The following is a 20269-nucleotide window of genomic DNA, read 5'->3' as shown; positions in this document are numbered from 1 at the left end:
TGGTCTGTGGTCACCACCTGCAGAACCACTCCTTTATTGGGGATGTCTTGCTAACTGCCTCTGCTTTCCATCTGTTGTCTATTCCATTTGCACAACAGCATGTGAAATTGATTGTCAATCAGTGTTGCTACCTAAGTGGACAGTTTGATTTCACAGAAGTGTGATTGACTTGGAGTTACATTGTGTTGTTTAAGTATTCCCTTTATTTTTTTGAGCAGTATACATTTCATTTTGCTTTCCATCCACTAAGAAACTAATAGCCTGGGACAGTGGTTCTCAACCTTTTCTTCATCAGACACCTTTTAAATACTTTGGTGGCCACGGATTATGGCCACAGACAACCAAGACTTAATTCAGGGATCTTCAAATTTGGCAGCTTTAAGACTTGTGAACTTCAACTCCCAGAATTCCTCTTCCAGTCATGTTAGCTCAGGAATTCTGGAAGTTGAAGTCCACAAGTCTTAAACTTGCCAAGTTTGAAGACCCTTGACTTAATTCAAGGTTTAAATCATAATATTTCTTCAAGCCTTTGTAGACCCCATGACATCACGGACCACTGGTTGAGAACTACTGTCTGGGAGGTTAGTAAGGGAAAGCTTTAGTTTTTATACATTAATGTCTCCTTTAAAGACTGTTTCTTCCTTCCAAATTTCTTAAGTTTAAATTTGAGTTTATAATTTTCCTCATGTTTTAATTCAGGCTAATTAGGTACTTTCTATCCAGCTTTAAATTCCAGACAAGTCTACCTGGATGACTGAGAATCTTCAACATGATGGAATACACGCACCCCATTTGGAGGCTACAACATATGAAGAAAGATTGCAGGAATTGGGTGTTATCTGGTGAAAAGGATTAGGGGTGACATGATAGCAGTGTTCCAACATCTGAAGGGTTGCCACAAAGAAGAGGCCAATCTATCCTCCAAAGCACTTGAAAGCAGGACAAGAAGCAATAGATGGAAACTAATCAAAGAAAGAAACAATATAAAAGTAAGAAATTTCCTGAAGAACAATCAAATCAGTGGAACGACACACTTTCAGAAGTTGTTTGTGCTCCATCACTGGAGGTTTTTAAGAAGAGACTCAACAGCCACTTGTCTGAATTGGTATAGGGTCTCCTGTTTCAGCAGGGCATTGACTAGAACTCCAAGGTCCCTTCCAACACTGTTATTCAATACAAATGCAAGGCATCATATCCAACCACTTACAAGGCTTCTAGTTAGTATGCTTTCCAGCCTTGGAGTTATAACTGCTGAAATACCTCATAATTTGGGAGTCAGGTTTCCAAAATGAGATCTATTTCTGATCAAGTTTTGATTACACATGCTAGTTGCACATGTTCAAAGACTGAGTCATATACTGTGTACCTTTCAGTCCTTGTAATGGTTACATATGGTACCCTAAAAAAAAACCCCAAATTGCCCACCATGTATTAAAAGTTCTGAGTAGGGAACCCTATTCAGAATTAACTTGAAAAGTTCTATCAGAAATTTTGGCAGTTTGGCAGCTATGGTTGTTATGTGCTCAAGCTGTTTTCTTTACTAATTCTTCTGGTCATATAAAAAAAAGTTTTTGTCTCTTAACAATTTCTTCAAGTTAAGGTTGTTTTGGGGTCAAATATTCTTCTGAATCTTGACTGGCAATCTAAAAAAGCCAATTTACCAAGTAATATGTAAATAAACATTTGCTAAATAGTTGCCCATCATTAGTAATCTGCTTTAAGTTTGTTTTCTATATTTAAAATGAAAAATCTGAAAATTGAAAACTATTTAAAAATATTTAGTGGTTTATTTTGTATTAAACCCATTTTCAATCAAACTGCTGCTATAAATGTTTTTGAGGCTATATATTCTAATTCATATGGTAAAAAAGACCTGTACATAAACACTAATTCCCATTTCATTTTGACTGTTTTAAGAATCTGAAAGATTAACATTTAAAAAAATAAATTCCTTCACTTTGCTAATTAAAGAGACAGAGGAAGAAAAGAAAGTGATTAGTTTTAACAAAATTTAGCGAATGGACAATTTATATGAAAACATAATTTTTAATCAGGAAAAAAGCAGAAAACAGGATGACAATGAACTTATTTACAGAAATTCCTCTTTACAGTTTTTATCCATTACAATTCCTACGTTTCTGCAATTACACAATGAAAGTAAATAAAAACCACTAAGCACTTTTCACTGCTTCCAGTATTACTTTTTGCCAATTCTGATTAGCAGATGCCTAACCACTTGAAGTTACATTATGGTTTTCAAACAGCATCAGTAACAAGAAGAGTTCCAAGCAGCTCTTGGGTGTGGTTATAATAATGTATCACAGCTAAGAGGACCTTCTCTCTTCTGTCTAGTTTCTTCAAATAAGATCAGCCACTAGATTAAAGAAAGAAACAGACAGTGGTGTGAAAATAATGAAAAGATGGCAGGTCTTATGCAAACCTTCATTACAATATAGACAAAGCTACTAAAAAAATTGAACACATGGCCGGCAGCATTTGAGAAACAATTCACAAATATTACTTCTACAAATTCAAGACTGTTCACTAGGCTAACTGAAAAGACCAAAATTTGATACATAAACTGTGGACCAATTTAGTTTGTTTGGTTCATATAAAGCAAGCTCTGCCAGCCAACACTAACATTGTTAACTTGCATGGTTTAAAAGTGTAACATACCTTGTGAACAAGCCAATTGCTGTTTGCTACGTTATTAAATAAAGCATTACGGTACAATATGTGCACCCAGTCACAATTTGGATAATACTTAAGTGAAATATGACTACAAAAAAAACCCCTATTAAATCCACAAAAAGAATGGCCACTCAGTTTAAATACATTCAGAGCCAAGAGTGTCTATGGAGAGTCTCAGTCATCCAGGTCGTGGTTGTCCCAAAGGTGCTTTTTCAAGAGGCAACTGGACTTTCTTCAGCTCTGATTGATTTGAAGAAGCTTCTTAAATGACAAGCAAAATGTCTTCAAAGAAAAAACAAAGTCCAGTTGCCTTTTGAAAAAGCGTCTTTGGGTCAGAGCCAACAGGAAGAATTCATTTCAGTAGAAGAAATTTGGCCTTGCTTTATTCTCCTGAGCAGGCAGGAGAATCAGTTGTTTTTTATTTATGTTAGGGTTGTTTGCATTTATTTCTAATTTGGTGCCTAACATTGATGAGGCACTAAAGGCACAGCTGCTGTTCACAGGCAGGAACATCTAAAAAGGGAGTAAAAGAGCCAAAAAGGCAGCATTCAATCCTTTTAAATATATCTTCTTCTGCATGTAACATTTTTCCTCACCAATGAACCATTGTAATATCTATAAAATCTTCTTGTGATGTTAGGCAATACTGAGGAAAAAGGTTTCATTATGATTTTTGTGCTTTTTACATATTGTTAAGTTCTCCAATACTTTTGAAAAACGAACAAAAAATGGCAAGGGGGGAGGCAAAAAAAAATCTTAATTTTTCTAATATCCTGTGGTTAACTATCTTCTACAAGAAATTAAGACACTCACCGTTCATTGGCATTTCATCAATCTGGGTAGAATAGTATTGCTCAATGTCTCGCAGGATACGAATATCGTCATTCTTTACAAAGTTGATTGCAACACCTTTACGACCATAGCGGCCTGATCTACCAATCCTGGTGGGAGATTACAAACCAATTAACATATGAGAACCTAAATTGGCTCAGATTCAGTGCAGAATTCTGTGTCTTTTATTGCCCCTGGCAGAACCAACTACAGGAACTTTTGTGTCAGAGCCTGGCCAACTACTTACCGTATATACTTAAAGGCAGAAGCATCTTTCATGTTAACTGACAGGATTGGTGAAAACGTGGCATCATTTTTATTTCAGATAATTTTACTATTCAAACATTTAACATTATGAATTCATTTTAGAAAAATGATTTTAAAAAACTTAAGAATTTTTTCCCTTGAAATATACATGTATGCCTACCTGTGTATATACAATTCTCTGTTGTTGGGCAAATCATAGTTAATGATCAGGGACACCTGAGGAACATCCAGACCCCTGGCCCAAACATCTGTAGAAATTAGAACTCGGCTGTAAAAAGAAAAAGGAACAAATTTACGTACTCACAAAGGTGACACAATGGATCGCACCATATCTATTCATACCAGAGATGGCACTTGCTGAATAAATACCAAGATACCAGGCTAATCTCAAACAAAAAACAGTAACTGATGAAAGCTGACCTAGAACATTAGCTGTCATTCTAAAATACTCTGATGCTCAAGCTAGAGAAATTTAAAAATAGATGTACACAACAACCTCATGTCACTCTAAGCAACCATCTAGCAAAAAGCTAGAAGATGGTTTTGAATTGTATTTTGGGGAGAACATCGGGAAACAAAAGTGCTCTTACCTTGCCCCAGATCTGAACTCTTTCATGATGGACTCTCTTTCCTTCTGAGGCATATCACCATGCATTGATGAAACAGTGAAGTTAGCTTCTCTCATTTTCTCAGTCAGCCAATCAACCTGACCCAGGAATTAGCCACAATTAGTTTTATATCGACATGGAGTAACCTAGAAAAAGTCAACTTTCTCTATAATGCACCCTGCATTTAATTCCACCCATTTATTAACTTGAGCAGAAATTATGCAATATTATCTTGGAACTTATACTAATACTTGGCTGACATACCTTCCTCTTGGTATTACAGAAGATGACTGCTTGTGTAATAGTGAGTGTATCATACAAGTCGCATAATGTATCAAACTTCCATTCTTCTCTCTCTACTGCCACAAAGAACTGTTTGATCCCTTCAAGAGTTAACTCATCACTAAGAAAATGGAAAAAATATATCCAAATTAACCTTGTTGCTTATGTAAAGCACTTTTATTTTACTCTTCAGTCAAAATGACTTTGAGGACTTTACAAGAATGAATAACAATATACATTATAAATGAAGAAATTGGGAAGAAGGGGAAAAGTATGTTCAGACAATTACCCTTAAGCAACAAACAGCTCAAAATCACTGGGCTACTGGCTAAACAGAGTAGCTCTTATTTCCATTCCATTTTTTTCTCATTCTCCCCTATAATTTTATATATTGGTTACTATGATACTTATATAATATCTATCAGACATTAAATTTAGGAAACAAAAACTTTCATAACTGAATAAATATTTTTACAACAATATTTTAAATCAGAGAAGGCAAGCAATGCAGTTTTAAGCACTGAACTGTTGCTCTGGAAATAAAAAATGAAGAGCTGATACACAATGGCAAAGATATGCTACGAAATTTCTATTTTAGCCATAAGCTTATTGATTACACGAGGACATAAACTAAAAACAATTTGTGGTCTTTCTTCTTCTCCACAACATTTTTAAGAAAACAGAAAGCTGCTACAGTCATGCATGTCCTTCAAATGCAATAGAAATAATCACATCCATAGGTAGCGAAAGCAATGTTCAAAATTTGATTGATTTTAATGGGTCTTAACTTGATTTAACCAGTTGTGTAAATTGGACAACATAGCAAACACTGATTAATTAAATATATTTCTTCATGCTGCTGGCACAGAAATGGAAGGAGGGGAGTGATATACTTTGGGGCAGAAATATCGGGTAATATTATATCTGGAACTTTCATTTAGGATGTATACCTGTAATACTGGGGAAACTTCTCTGATTTTTAAATTTCCTTCCTCCAAAAGCAGAGATGGGATATAATTTTGGAATTGACATATTTCTTCCAATTTACCTTTATTATTAAATTATTTTAATAATAAGTTTGCAAAATCCTGAACTCAAAAAGCTCTCAGATGGAGCTTGTTCAGGATGAAGCTACATGATCTAAATTGGTAATCCAGATCTTTTCTGTATCCCTAACCTGGCTAACTTTTATATTAATCAATTTGCAATAGAAAGAAGATCATTTAAGTAGTAAGTCACAGATCATAAAAGAAACAGAGAAATGTGTTCAGACATTTATTCTTTATTCTAGTTCAGATCTGAAGTATCAAATTCGAAACTTGACATATGCCCAATCAAAGCTGGAACATAATGTTAAAATTACTAACCGTTTCACCAGAATACGAATAGGATCAGTCATAAATTTGTTGGTCATCTCCAAGATCTCATGTGGCAAAGTGGCACTGATGAGAACTACCTGTGTGGCTGGAGGAAGGTATCTATACACATCATAAATCTGTTCTTTAAAACCTGTATAAGCCAAATAACATAAAAATGATAGAATAAAATCTGGAAGCCTTTTTATACAGTATTTTGCTTCTATGAAAATATGCATTACAAAAATTGCTCTAAGTAGTCCATGTCCAAGAACTATGCTTGTAATTAACACAGGCTGGAACACTAGAGGCACCTGATGTTCAACTCTATAGTGTTAGGCAATTGATCAGATGTTATTTACTTGTCATAAAAAGCTACCGAAACTGGGATGCATGTTTAACTTTGTCTACTACAAAGACAGCAACTAAACTATGCATCCTTTAAGGTTTTGGTTTCTTGTTTTATTTTTTAAAAGAGGGCTAGGAACATTTGGGATTTACATATTCTTTACCTTTATTGAGCATCTCATCAGCTTCATCCAAAACCAACATTTTGATAGCACGAGTCCTTAAACTTCTGCGACGAATCATATCTGGAAGATTTCAAATCTCTATCAACAGTCACCAAAAGTATTAAAAACAATTCCTTGTCCCACAGATTGAATATTTAAAAATCCTTTGAACCATCAATCCAAAATGGTATCATTTCGGAATATTGCCTGAAAAGCTTCTGGGGCATATTATCATGCAAATGACTATATGTTTCTGAAGTAAAGTTGGAAGAATCAGCAGCACGAAGGCTACCTGGGTGGAAAATTCAAAAGTAGCAACAAAGGACAAAACGGTGCCTGCCTCCTATGTGAACTGGGAGCTAAAGCCAGACATGGCCTTCAGGCTACTTACTAGCCACAACTGGTCTAAAATAACTAGCAGTTATCCTTCCTGATAGTTTCCAAACATAAAGGTCAAGGGAATTAAGTAATAAAACAATTCTGATGCAAATCTAGAGTATAAGGTAACTGAAAACTATAATTAGTCCAAACAGAATTTTAGCCAAAGTATTAACTATGGGAAATGGTATTATACATAATTATATATTCACCAAATACACGACCAGGTGTGCCAGCAACAACATGTTGTCCATAATCCAGCTTTCTGATATCTTCACCAACATTGGTCCCACCAATACATGCATGACATTGGACATTCATGTAATCACCAAGAGCAAGTAGCCCCTGTAAAAATATATCAATAGGAGTTAATAGTCCTAATACAAATCATGACATCCGTAACGGTATACAAACAGAATGAATAGGCAAATCCTTATATGTGAATCCATTCTCTCCAGTGCCGATATTAAACATATTGTGCAATGTGTGTTATCTGGCAATGTGTGTTATCTGGTTCCCAGAGGCTGGATAACTGAATTGGTCATCTAGTTATGAGGCCACTGCTGTTCCCCTGTAGAAGCTTTATATATAATTATGGGAATTGTGTGGTATAGTTTCACTTATCTTCTGTCATGTTCTCATCATATTCTAAATAAATAATTTTACCTTTGTAAGTGTTTGATTCATGTCTATTATTACAATCATGTTCTTTTGAAATATGATAAATTACCACATGACATTAATTTGTTGTATTTATATCTTGTGTTTCTTTCACCATGGAACTCAAGATAATTCTGCTAAGCACTGCTGAGATCAAGCTATGCATGTGTTCTGAGAGTTACTCAATACCTCAGTAGAGGCAGTTCAAGGCTACAGGAATCTGGGCAAAGAATCCTGTTGATGGAGTGTTAAGTGTTTATCTGGCTTTGTTAAATCCAGCACATAGTGCTGCTCACCACACTGCCAACCTGGCCACTGTATATCTGGGAGTGACCTCAAGGAACAGCATATTGAGCCTACAGGCATTCAGAATTTATAATGCTAGAGCACACTATCACTGTGCTAAATATTAATTTTAAAGGCATTTGTATACTATATCACTTGTTGGAGAGACTGTGTCCATACAGACTCCTCAACCTAACCACAAACCACTAAGATTTCAATCTAAAGTGCACTGAAGAGGTCTCCTCGAATGGGAACAAAACATTTGCTATCAAATCGCCATGCTCAGAGAACCCAATAACATCATTACCAACCCAAGCTACTAATATTCAAAGATATTTCAAAGACTTCAATCTAATAGTACACCCTGATTCTAAACAGTCATTAGGCATTATTAAGTTGCAAATTGGAATAAAGAAAAAATTGGCCAGGGGCTTAAGTGCTGTAATATTCTTTTGCAAATATTATAATCTAACATTCATTTACCTTCTGAATTTGTACTGCCAACTCTCTGGTAGGTGCCAAAATTAACGCCTGGGTTTCACGAACCTAATTGAAAAAATGAATTATAGTTATATGATATTCAATATTGTGATCACCTCCAAAAATTCATTTTAAATATCAACTGCTCCTTTTTCAAAGCAAGTGTAAGTATAGTCCTAGAATACAATCCAAAGGGCATTGTTCCATAAGATAATTTAATGTTTTCCACTCAAAATAATATATGCATCTTCATAAAACAAACATATTACAAAAGTTACCTGGATGTCCAGACATTGTAATACAGAGATGGAAAATGTTGCTGTTTTGCCTGTTCCAGATTGTGATCTAGAAAGAAACAACTTAATAACTAAATTTGTAAATACACAGAAAATGATTTACTATATAAGATTAGTCTATTTAGGGAGAGTCATAACACCTTATATTTGTAGTGAAGCCATGTTTTCTAAGGCTGATTAACAGTTAACCATATGATGCACTGGTATTTGTAGATATTTGCAAATAAAATCTAGTTGATCTAGGCTTACCCATTTATTAACAAGAATCAAGCTTGCTACGACTTATTTTCTATATAAATGCAAAAAAATTTCTCATGTCATAAATGGATACCAATGAAAACTAATTCTGTTGTCTACAACTGACACACACACACACACACACACAGGTGAAAATTGTTCAGATCATTTAGATTTCATTATAAACAGTTATAGATGCCTGATCACAATGAAATCACTGTAGCTCTTGAAATATAAGCCTAGGATTGAACCTAAACAAGTTGATATTCAGCAAGATAAAAATAAGCCTATTCTAATATAAGCTTATTTAATAAATCAAAACACTTTACACAGAATGTGAATTATGTTAATTATCTGTCAGATCTAACCTCTTGTAAGTTACCCAAGCACACTTACTTAAGCTAATAAGTGGTTTCTGTTGGATGCATCTCTTTAAATTAATAAATATGACACAGCCAAATTTACTGAACATTTCTGTATAATTTAATTCCAGTATCTTAAGAGTTGCATAAAACCTAAAATTAAAACAATATGTTCTTCCTATAAAAGACTTAAATAGTATGTATTGTAGACAATATTCAATGTTACATGGAAAAAATAAACATATTAACACTACACTAAAATATATTTCTGAAGAAAAATAAACTTGTAAAAATCTTTAACACATAAGTTCTACTCTGACAAGTGGCAAATACACTGAATGAACAAATATTTATCATAATGAAGGAAACTTAAATGCTCAACACAACTAGTATTCTCATTTTAGTTCCCTTTAAAAACTGAGAAATTGTTGTCTACTTTTTAACTGGAAAAAATATAATTAAAATAAAATGATTTGATCTCTTTAAGGGATCACTGACAACTACTTAGAATTTTGTGTATGATAAAATGTATTAATGGTTGTATATTATCATTAAAAGAAAAAAGAATGCAAAAAATCTGAACGACTGTGAAATAGCAGTTCAACATAAACTACTAAAAAATCAAGGGTCATGAAATTAAAAGGACTATTATTTTTTATTAAATGTGCTTAAAATTATACCATTAAACTTATGTTAAATCTCTGCTTCCAAAGGACTATTTATGAGCAAGAAACATCAAGAACAATTTATTTTTTAACTATCAAAATTATATCACAAAGCATACTCTTCAAATTACCCTTTTAGAATATAATTCCACTTACTGAGCAATCACGTCTCTTCCTTTAATTATCTGTTTAATTGCTCTCTGCTGGATAGCTGAAGGTTTCTCAAAACCTAGAAAAAATTGTTTTTAAATTACAATTTAGATTTTCCCTCCACAAACTATACTATCAAAACTGACTAAAATAATATAGTAAATAAACCACGAAGAAATGCAATGAAAACTAGAATTAACATACATTTAAAATAAGCAAACAAACAGCTCCCTATCACTTGTTTTAAATAAGTTTTAGTAACATTTTGGATTGAAGATATCATTAGGTAGGTAAGGCCAGAATCAAGAGTAATACTGCATTCATATATGTCTGAATAAATTTGTTACTACTCTTGAATAATAAACGACTTATCTAGTGATTCTACAGGAATGACTAAAGGACCTGATTTTTAGGTCCTCCAATTACAGCAGCAGGAATCATCTCTGCTGGTTTTCCTGTCTTTTTGCAACTGACATTTATTACCCATGTTAAGTGTGTGAGAATTTCTTTTAAAAAAAAAAAAGTATACTGCCTAGAAACTAGCCATTCCTGAATAGCTGTTTAGGCTCCAACTTTGTATCCCCAAGGTTTGGAGGAAGATAACTTTCATTTTCTAGTTCATATATCAGTGCTTGACAAAAGAACAATTACCCTATGTGTTATTCGTGTAACATGGCAAAACTTCAACCCACTTAGGAATTTACCAAGAATTTTAATGTGTTCGCAAAAGTTAAAACTACGAATCTCATTGTATCTCGCTCATTTCAACAAATACACTTCTTTAAAACAGAAGGACAGAATCTGAAGCTGGAAAAGGCAGAGAGTTTCAAACATCTGCAAATTGCTGGGGGATTATTTAGAAATGCCACTAATGGAGGCTTCCATCAAATTATCAACAAATTAGCTCGATACCCATGCTTCGCTACAAAACTATGTGGTCAGGCTTAGTTTTGGGGGAGGAAAATAAGGGGTATTAAGAAATAGTAATGATCTGGTGGTCATTTCAAAAAAATCCTTTCTTACTGAGCACCTAGAAGCCAAATTTAACGTTTGTAGGCTTTACGGTTCTGGAGATTTTGTGATGAGGCATGAGTGCTTTTTTGCATAGTTAGATTAGATAGATAAAATAGATCAGGTAGACAGATAGATACCAAAGGGAAGCTTACGATCCAAGTCTGACCCTGACCCCTTTCTTGCTCCATTTCATAGCGACTACATTTAAGGCCCAGCTACCCTAGAATGAGAGACGAGTGAACGGATGCAGAGGCGGCGGGGGAAGCTTTTGGTCCCCCATTAACCGCTTTCTGAAGTTGTGCGGCCACACAACTAAACCCGTGGTTCCCCTTTCTCAGCCCCATCCCTCCAGCCCCCCACCCCCACCCCTCACCGTAGGCGTAGATGCCGCGCAGCAGGTCCTCCCGTAGGCCCATGGTGTCGAAAGTGGGGGTGACGTCCACCTCTTCGCTGGTCTCGAATTCCACCTTTGTCATGTCCTCCTCCTTCAGCAGCCGCTTCCGAGCAGAGCCCGTCCCACCTCCCGTGATCCCCGACATCGCTTCGCACCGACTTCTAGGCCTTGACCCACCAAACAAGACCGCCCGACACCCGCCCAGATCAAGGAAGCTCAACGTGCCGAAAGGCCCGCCCTACGTAATTCCTGCGACACAACTACGAGGCGGCGCATGCGCTTTTACCTCGCTTCCGACGCGCGCCGTGACGCACCGATGGACGTTGAACGAAGCCTTACGCTCAGGGTGGTACGCTCGTTTCCTTAGAGATAAGAATGCGAACAGAATAACGAAGAGGTTCTTTTCGACGAGGGTGTTTGGTAGTATAGTACGTTCTGCTTTATTTCAATCAGAGCGAAAGCCGTCTACAGTATTGAAAGCAATTGAAAGTGCAACGTAGGTGTACTGCCTGATCTTCTAGCAATAGATCTATGCATGCATCATTTTTTTTTAAATTATTAAAATGCAAATAAAAATTGAGCACCTATGCATATCAAAATTAATTAAAATACCTTTTAAAGCTATGAAATAAGAATAAGCATCAGAAATATAAAAATTAACATTGAATAAAATGATGACATATAGAAATTCTGCCCAAAATAATTGCTTCTGTACACATTCATCTCTATGCAATTTACATACAGATGTGCTGAGAAATGATAACTAGGAACCGGGATCTCTTAGATTTATGGTTATTTGAACCATTTTTTTTCTTTTTTAGACTTTAAATGCCCACCCTTATTATTTTTATGAATTGCTCAAGGTAGCAAACATATCTTTTCTTCTATTTTCCCCACAATAATAACTTTATGAGGTGTGTGAGGTTGAGAGAGAGAGTGAGTGACTGGCCCAAAGTCACCCACCAAGCTTTCATGCCTAAGACAACCAAAACTCAGTATCCTGGTTTCTCAGTTTGTATCATACACAGAATCAGAAACTAATCATTGATAGGAACTGAACCACAAACTAGACAACAACTTCTTAGCATAATTATGTGCAAGTCCAGTTACTCTTAGATCACAATTTTCATCTAACATGCTGTCTGTGTAAATGTTTTGGGTGGGTGTGGGTGTGGGTGTGTCAAAAGCAGCATTGGATCTATGAAATTCAAGTTCTACCCCTTCTATACAAGTGTTATGAAATATGAAAGGAGCAGAGCTCATTGTTTGATTATGCTGTCTTTTATATACTATCAGATGTGTGTTTGTTCTGGCCTAGCCCAACATGGTATGTTTGAGATGTGTTGGACTTCAACTTCCATCATTTCACCTCAGCTTGTGCCATGTTCTCAACAAATTCTCATCAAGAGCCTGTTTGGTTTAGTGGTTAAGGCCCTGAAAATCTGCTGGAATACTTTGGGCCAGTCATTCTCGGGTCAACCTATCTCATAGGATTATTGTTGTGGGGAAAATAGGACGAGGAAGTTGTGTTAGATATGTTTGCCATCCTGAATTATTTGTAAAAATAATAACAGCAGGAAAAAAATAAAATTGGAATGAAATATTAGATGAAATGCCATATGGATAGTTTTTGGCCCTGTACTACCAGATTTTTATTAATATGTCTAAGGAAGAAAGAGTTATCATTTGCAGATGATATCAAAGCCTATGAATAGTTAATGCTGCAGAAGAAAGGGAGTAACAGAATAACAGTTGGAAGGGACCTTGGAGATCTTCTAGTCCAACCCCCTTGCTTAAACAGGAAACCCTACACCACTTCAGACAAATGGTTATCCAATTCCTTCTTAAAAACTTCCAGTGTTGGAGCATTTACAACTTCTTGGAGACAAGTTGTTCCACTGATTAAAGGAGAAAATTTCACCTTAGTTCTAAGTTGCTTCTCTCCTTGATTAGTTTCCACCCATTGCTTCTTGTCCTGTCCTCAGGTGCTTTGGAAAAGGGGTCTCCAACCTTGGCAATTTTAAGACTTGTGGACTGAAGCTGGTTGAGGAATTCTGGGAATTGAAGTCCACAAGTTTTAAAGTTGCCAAGGTTGGAGACCCCTGCTTTGGAGAATAGCTTGATTCCTTCTTCTTTGTGACAGCCCCTGAGATATTGGAACACAGCTATCATGTCTCCCCTAGTCCTTCTTTTCATTAGACTACACATACCCAGTTCCAGCAACCATTCTTTATGTTTTAGCCTCCAGTCCCCTAATCATCTTTGTTGCTCTTCTCTGCACTCTTTCTAGAGTCTCAACATTTTTTTTACATAGTGGTGACCAAAACTGGATGCAGTATTCCAAGTGTGGCCTTACCAAGACATTATAAAGTGGTATTAACACTTCATGTGATCTTGATTCTAAAAGTACAAGATTTTTATAGGTTAGATAAATAGTCTGAAAACAAAGATATATCCTAAGGAGTGAGAAATCAAATGCACTGGGGATCTCTTGCTTTGGATAGAATAGAATAACAGAGTTGGAAGGGACCTTGGCAAAATTCTAGTTAGTACAATCCCCTGCTGAAGCAAGAAATACTTGTGAAAAAGATCTGCTGAAGCAAGAAATACTTGTGAAAAAGATCTTGGAACAGTAGTTGAAATAAAAATACAAATATGAATTTAAATTAGCTAAGTCATCTGGCTGCAAAACAAAGCAATCCAATTTTAAGCTAGATCAACAGAGGCAGATAGATCAGACCCTCTCTCATGTAGTGCATTCAGTTCTGGCACTATATTAAAAAGCTTTCTAAAAATTGGAACAAGTTCAGAAAACGGCAGTGAAGATGAACATAGAATTTGCAATGGAATTTAGGAATTCCATGTATTGGCCTTGTTAAGAGGAAGCTGAGAAGGGTTATCATAACACTTTTCACATGAATAGGAGGCTACAAAGAAAGTAAAGACCTAGAATAGAATAGAATAGAATAGAATAGAATAGAATAGAATAGAATAGAATAGAATAGAATAGAATAGAATAGAATAGAATAGAATTCTTTATTGGCCAAGTGTGGTTGGACACACAAAGAATTTGTCTTGGTGCAAATACTCTCAGTATACATCAAAGATAACATACATTCGTCAAGAATCATAAGGTACAACACTTAGAGATAGTTATAGGGTACAATAAGCAATCAAATCATACTAGGAAACAGTTGATATCAATCATAAGGATACAAGCAACAAAGTTACATACAGTCACAAGTGGGAGGGGATGGGTGATAAGGAGTGATGAGAAGATTAACAATGCAGTGACTTTGTAATGGTTGAACAGTGTTGAGGGAATTATTTGTTTAGCAGAGTGATGGCTTGTGGGGGGGAACTGTTCTTGCGTCTAGTTGTTCTGGTGTGCAGTGCTCTATGAGGGAAAGAGTTGAAATAGTTTATGTCCGGGATGTGAGGGGTCTGTAAATATTTTCACAGCCGTCTTTTTGACTTGTGCAGTATACAGGCCCTTGATTGAAGCCAGGTGGGTAGTAATTGTTTTTTTCTGCAGTCCTAATTATCCTCTGAAGTCTGTGTCTGTCCTGTTGGGTTGCAGAACCAAACCAGACAGTTGTAGAGGTGCAGATGATAGACTCAATAATTCCTCTGTAGAACTGTATCAGCAGCTCCTTGGGCAGTTTGAGCTTTCTGAGTTGGCGCAGAAAGAACATTCTTTGTTGTGCTTTTTTGATGACATTTTTGATGTTAGGTGTCCATTTTAGGTCATGTGATATAGTAGAACCTAGAAATTTGAAGGTCTCTACTGTTGATACTGTGTTGTCTAGTATTGTAAGAGGTGGTAGTATGGGAGGGTTTCTTCTAAAGCAGGGGTGTCCAATCTTGGCAACTTTAAGACTTGTGGACTTCAACTCCCAGAATTCCTCAGCCAGCTTTGCTGGCTGAGGAATTCTGGGAGTTGAAGTCCACAAGTCTTAAAGTTGCCAAGGTTGGACACCCCTGTTCTAAAGTCTACACAATAAAGACCTATCATTCAAGTTGGCTTCAAGTTACAAGTATTTTCATTTTACATTAAGACAAGTTAGAGCCTCCTTTCCCATCTCGGTGTCCTCCAAATGAGTTGGGCTATTTACAACTGCTCCTATTATCCCCAACAACCATGGTAGTTGGAGTCCAAGACGGCTGAAGAACATTAGCTGAGTAAAAACTGACTTGCCAGATCCAAAGCAGCTGTCAAGGCAGCAGTCGCACAAATCCAACATGGAACAAGTCATATACGGAATATTTTCCTTCTGTGTAAACGGTATTTCGAAAATTTTCCTTCCGCCACACGAAACTATTAATTGCATGTATGTTATCGGGCAGCACTCTCGTTTCTGCAGCCGAAGCCATCCCGGGGAATTTTCCTAGCCCGGCTGCGCTCAGTTCTCGCCATCCGAAGCAGCAGAGACTACCCGTTTGGAGCCCAGTTCCTCCTCTCCCGGTAACATGCAGCAGTTGCCAAGAGGTACCCGCTCGAGAGGAAGACGAGAAAGCTGCATCTGGCTAGCAGGCGTTGGAAGGAGGCTGGGAAGCTGGCAGCGAGGCCGAAGCGCCTGCGAGCCCGCGGCCGCTTCCTTACCGCCGCTAGGGGAGGAGCGCCTGAGGAGAGAAACCTAGCGCACGCTGGTATTCAGACTCTGGGGAGACAAAGGGGCTGGGAGCTTTTCTTCAGAAGTGCCTGCGCGGTGAGGATGCTGCTTGGCTAGTAAAGGACCCCGGAGAAAGTAGGTGCTGTTGCGCGGTGCCGGACTTTGGTGGATCCGAATATTCCTCCTTAACTCGAGACACGAAAGTGAAGTGAAGTGTGGAAAAACATTGGCCTCAGAGGAAAGGTTTTAATTCCCGCCCTTGCGGGGCAATTGGTTTGGGTGTGTGAGTCTGTGCCGCGGGCTTTCATCTAGATAGGAAAACACCGCTTTTGCTTCACTTACGGTTTCATGTCTTCAAACTTTTTATTTTACAATACTCGATAAAAACTGGGTTTATCCACTGCTTTAAAACCAGACTTTCCAGACCGGACATGGAGGTTGTTTTCTTTTTCTTTTTTTCAGTGACTTGCTTTTAGCATTATTTTGACATGAATTCTAACCCAATCTGTATGAATTATCCTCCTTTAATATACCGGGGGCTGCTTCCCTTTATCTGTTATCAGATGGTTAACTTGCAGCCATTTATGCTGCCATAAATTACAAAAAACATTCAGCAGAGGCATTTGCTGAAATTTTTGGTTTCCACGAAATTCTTCAGATAAGAGAATTACATATAGGCAGCTATCTTTCAGAGTATGAAATGCTGGTCTTAGACTTTCTTTTGTTTGGAGGAATCAAATAAAAGGAAATTCAGAGAAATAACCGCCTCTGTCCAAAGTAATGATTAAAGGAGAGAGAAGCTGTTACCCACAAAACATTTGTGCTGAACTTGAGATTTAAACCAATTTAAAGTTGTACAAACACACTTAGATAACTGCCCTAAATTCTTGGTAATTTAATTTCCAAAGAGTAAACATTAGTTTTGCAAAGAACTATTGTTAGCTATTTGCACTGATAAGTGCTTAGGTTCCTATACTGTTTTCAACATATTATGAATACACATGTACTTTGTTTTTCTTCTATGAGCTTTGAGATGAGTTTTAACTGAAAGGTACTTTATTAACCTCCCTAGGTTATAGCAGAAATTTCAGGTATCTAATGGAAAAAAATTAGGATTTCCAATAATAGAAAAAATTGACAGAAATGTATTATTTTTCTGATGTTATATTTTAGAAGTATGTTGAAATATTCTGGGAAAAGAAAGCAAAAATCTTGTTTCAGCCCAGAAGCTAATAGAACTATTTTAATTCTGACTTTGAAGGACAAGCAGAATTCTGTTGAAAAGCAAAGCCTAAATCCATTTGTCTCTCATGTTTAACTGGAGAAGACAATTAAGTACTAACTTTTTGTGGAGACATCACTGTTAGACAGAGTATGTGCACATGCCTGTTCCTTGGCTACACCCAAGCGGTTTTGTGAATTTTTATAAAATTTGCCTTGTCTGACTTCTCCTTTAGTTCCATGTTGCCATTTAATATATGGTTAGATTTTTCTTCTTTTGTATAGTTTTATCAATTGATTATTTTCTGTCTGTTTCTTCTTTAATATTGCAATTTTGGAATACTCCAACATTATTTTAATGTGTACTGAACATTAACATTTAATGTTCTGTTTAGAGTTTATTATTTTTTCAATTGATCAGATTAATGATCCACTTTCCTCAGCTTTATCACAACAGAAGCCAACTGTGGGTGCTTCAGATCTGTTTTTTAAGAAATAATACATGCAAGTAGTCCTTGATATATGACCATAATTGAGTCCAGAATTACAGTTGTAAATCGTGTTGGTTGTAAGTGGATTATCATGTGACTGCACCTGATTTTATGACCTTCACTGCAGTGTTGTTAAATTAATGTGTCAATTCTTAAGTGAACATTGTTTGCAATAGGTGTTTTTTTCCAGAAACCAGAAGTAAATGCTAATTTCCCATTTTTAAAAAAAATCATAAATTCTGGTCATGTGACTGCTGGGCACTGCAAAGAGCTGTAAATATGGACTGGTTGCTAAGCACCCAAAATGTGATCGTATGACTATGGGGGCAGGGACATCAGAACTTCAAATTGGGTCATCCATATCCTGACATCTATCATAACTTTGGTCACTAAGTGAACAGTTATTAGTCAAGAACTACCTCTTGTCCCGTCACCTGGAGGGCACTAGATTAAGGGCAATTTGTAAAATTCTGTACATTTGAACTATCTTCTGCATTTCTACTCAGAGGTTCATTTGTGTAAGTCATCAGAAATCAAGCTCAACTTGAAGGAGACTATTTTAATTGCATCTAAATTTACACCTAAGAATCTGAACTTCAAAACTATGGAAACACTTGCATACCTTATAGAACATGGTGTCCAATTTTTTGGCTTGTCTGGGCTGAATTGAGTGAAGAGAAATTGTCTTGGGCCAAATATAAAATATATAATATTTGTTTATATATTGTGTATGTATGTATGTATAGTTATTTAGTTATTTGTTTTTGCTAAAACTCATATAACGTTACATGTAGGCTATGGTTTGTAGATGCCTGTTTTAGAATATGCCTTATAGAACGTGCCTTAGTTCTGCAAGACTTTTACTTTGCTTTTCTTAGATCTTTAGGAGATAAAAAACAGCCAACAACTGGAAATTGAGACCCAAATGGAATAAGAGATAAATTATAGCCTATGGTTTGACCCTAAAATGTTGAAAGAAGTGTATGATAAGCATCTCTGTGGCAGAAATGCTTATTCGGGCATTCTTAATATGCCTTCCAGCATTAGCACAGTTGCTGTATGGCCAAGAATACTTTTGAGTCAACCTTTTTTCTCTATCAGCTGAAAATCTGCTTGAATGAGCTTTGAGAATTATGGACTGATGAGTTTTCCATTTTCTCACTCATGTTTTTCTTGGTTATAGTTCTGGAAAGAAAGAGTTATATTACAAACTAAAAGAAACTGATACTTCAATCCTAAAAAGCTTTGGAGTAGAAGACTCCTCAGTTTTTTAAAAAAGAATTGATCTATTTATGATCTCTTTTGTTACAACACAATTTATGCAGTGCTGTGAATTTGGACTGAACCAGGCAGTTGCCCCAATCTTAAATAACACATTATCCCAAAGATCAGCAAATTGACCATAAGTGGGAGTTACTCATGACAGCATATAAGAGACCAGCCCCCATTATTTCAGTTAAAACAATGGTATATGTTTTGTATTAATTCCCCTATATTTGCTTCCCCATCCAATCTCTTATTTCCCTCTGTTATGTCAAAATATTGCGAGAGTGAGTTTTGACAAGTGAATCTTGTCTGAGCTGTGACATAGTTGGATTTGTAATTCATATTAGTCCAGCCATTTATTTTTATTTTTTGGGGGGGGGGAAGGTAGCCTTGCACATTTATATATTCCTCCATTCAGCACAATGCCTGATTAAAAGATCCTTAATAAAGGATTACTCAGGAGAGACAGCTTCTCTGAAGGGATTACTGAATCAACGTCCCTTGTTAAGGGAGAGTTTCAATTTTGATAAACTTTAAGCAAAATCTTCTCTCTTCACTGAGGCTGTCTTGATTAGTGTTGAACATTGTTGTGAATATGTTTTCTGGGTTTTATTTATATGTTCCATTATGATCTGAATTAATTCTCATCTGTGAACTGGTGAATATTTTTATATGTTGTGTCATTTATATTTCATTGTTTACATTTGTTTTAATCTTTTATTTGTGACTTCAAATGGTTTTAAGATACGGTGACAGAGAAAGTGAAGGGGGACCCCAACGACTGAATTTGTATATTATCTTTCCCCCAAACTCAACTTTATAGGTTAATATGGTGCATTAGCTTATCCACCAGCTAAAATGGATTACCATAATTTATTTCTGCAACATGCAACAGTGGAAGTCAAGAAAGTTTTATTAATGCGGGAAGATTGCTAGAGGCTGATCAGGAGAAGGAAAAGAGATGGGTGACAAAGTGAAATTTTGTGTGCAACAGCTTCAATGCTGGCACCCAGGACTTGTTTGAAACCATAATTAAGTGCTCTCAGTCCTTGTAGACACAATCTTGAGTTGGATCAACCAATGATCTGACTTGGTATAAGACAGTTCCTTATGTTTATATGAATTTCATTAGTGTTTGAGCACATTCATGCAATTTAATTCAGGTCCAGATTAAATTGCTGGAAATATGTGGTCTACTTAATTCTTTTTAA

At 36.2% G+C, this 20269-nt stretch overlaps 2 protein-coding genes across 7 annotated transcripts in view; one reads left to right on the top strand and one right to left on the bottom strand.

Moving 5' to 3' along the window:
• Positions 1 to 2026: 2026 nt before the first annotated feature.
• Positions 2027 to 11762, bottom strand: EIF4A3 (eukaryotic translation initiation factor 4A3). Its single transcript, XM_026684544.2, has 12 exons — positions 11447 to 11762; positions 10066 to 10138; positions 8628 to 8694; positions 8353 to 8415; positions 7137 to 7269; positions 6547 to 6627; positions 6047 to 6188; positions 4662 to 4800; positions 4380 to 4495; positions 3950 to 4057; positions 3505 to 3632; positions 2027 to 2374 (listed from the first exon to the last, which is right to left on the bottom strand). The coding sequence occupies exons 1-12, from the start codon at positions 11610 to 11612 to the stop codon at positions 2358 to 2360; spliced, it is 1233 nt and encodes a 410-aa protein (XP_026540329.1). The 5' UTR covers positions 11613 to 11762; the 3' UTR covers positions 2027 to 2357.
• The window catches only part of NINL (ninein like), a 43869-nt gene continuing 35356 nt past the window's right edge, over positions 11757 to 20269 (top strand). The window contains exon 1 of one of the 6 annotated variants that reach the window (XM_087961560.1): positions 11757 to 11963. The gene's annotated coding sequence lies outside the window, so the exon portion shown is untranslated. Of the gene's footprint in view, positions 11968 to 15839; positions 16216 to 20269 lie in introns of those variants that run through there. The other 5 variants (XM_087961571.1, XM_087961591.1, XM_026684521.2 and 2 more) reach the window with 5 other exon arrangements.

Source organism: Notechis scutatus, chromosome 1 (genome assembly GCF_049901735.1).
Source record: "Notechis scutatus isolate UNSWTSFEM ecotype Mainland chromosome 1, rNotScu1.2, whole genome shotgun sequence".
Taxonomy (NCBI): Eukaryota; Metazoa; Chordata; class Lepidosauria; order Squamata; family Elapidae; genus Notechis; species Notechis scutatus.
This window is presented reverse-complemented; position numbering and strand designations above follow the sequence as displayed.

Excerpts from the sequence above, each read along its gene's own strand:
- EIF4A3 (XM_026684544.2), bottom strand. The coding sequence starts at position 11,612 with ATGTCGGGGATCACGGGAGGTGGGACGGGCTCTGCTCGGAAGCGGCTG. Across the intron at positions 7,270-8,352 it reads TGGCAGTACAAATTCAGAAG|GGGCTACTTGCTCTTGGTGA; the intron begins GTAAATGAATGT and ends ATATTTTTACAG. Across the intron at positions 4,058-4,379 it reads GAGTTCAGATCTGGGGCAAG|CCGAGTTCTAATTTCTACAG; the intron begins GTAAGAGCACTT and ends TTCTTTTTACAG.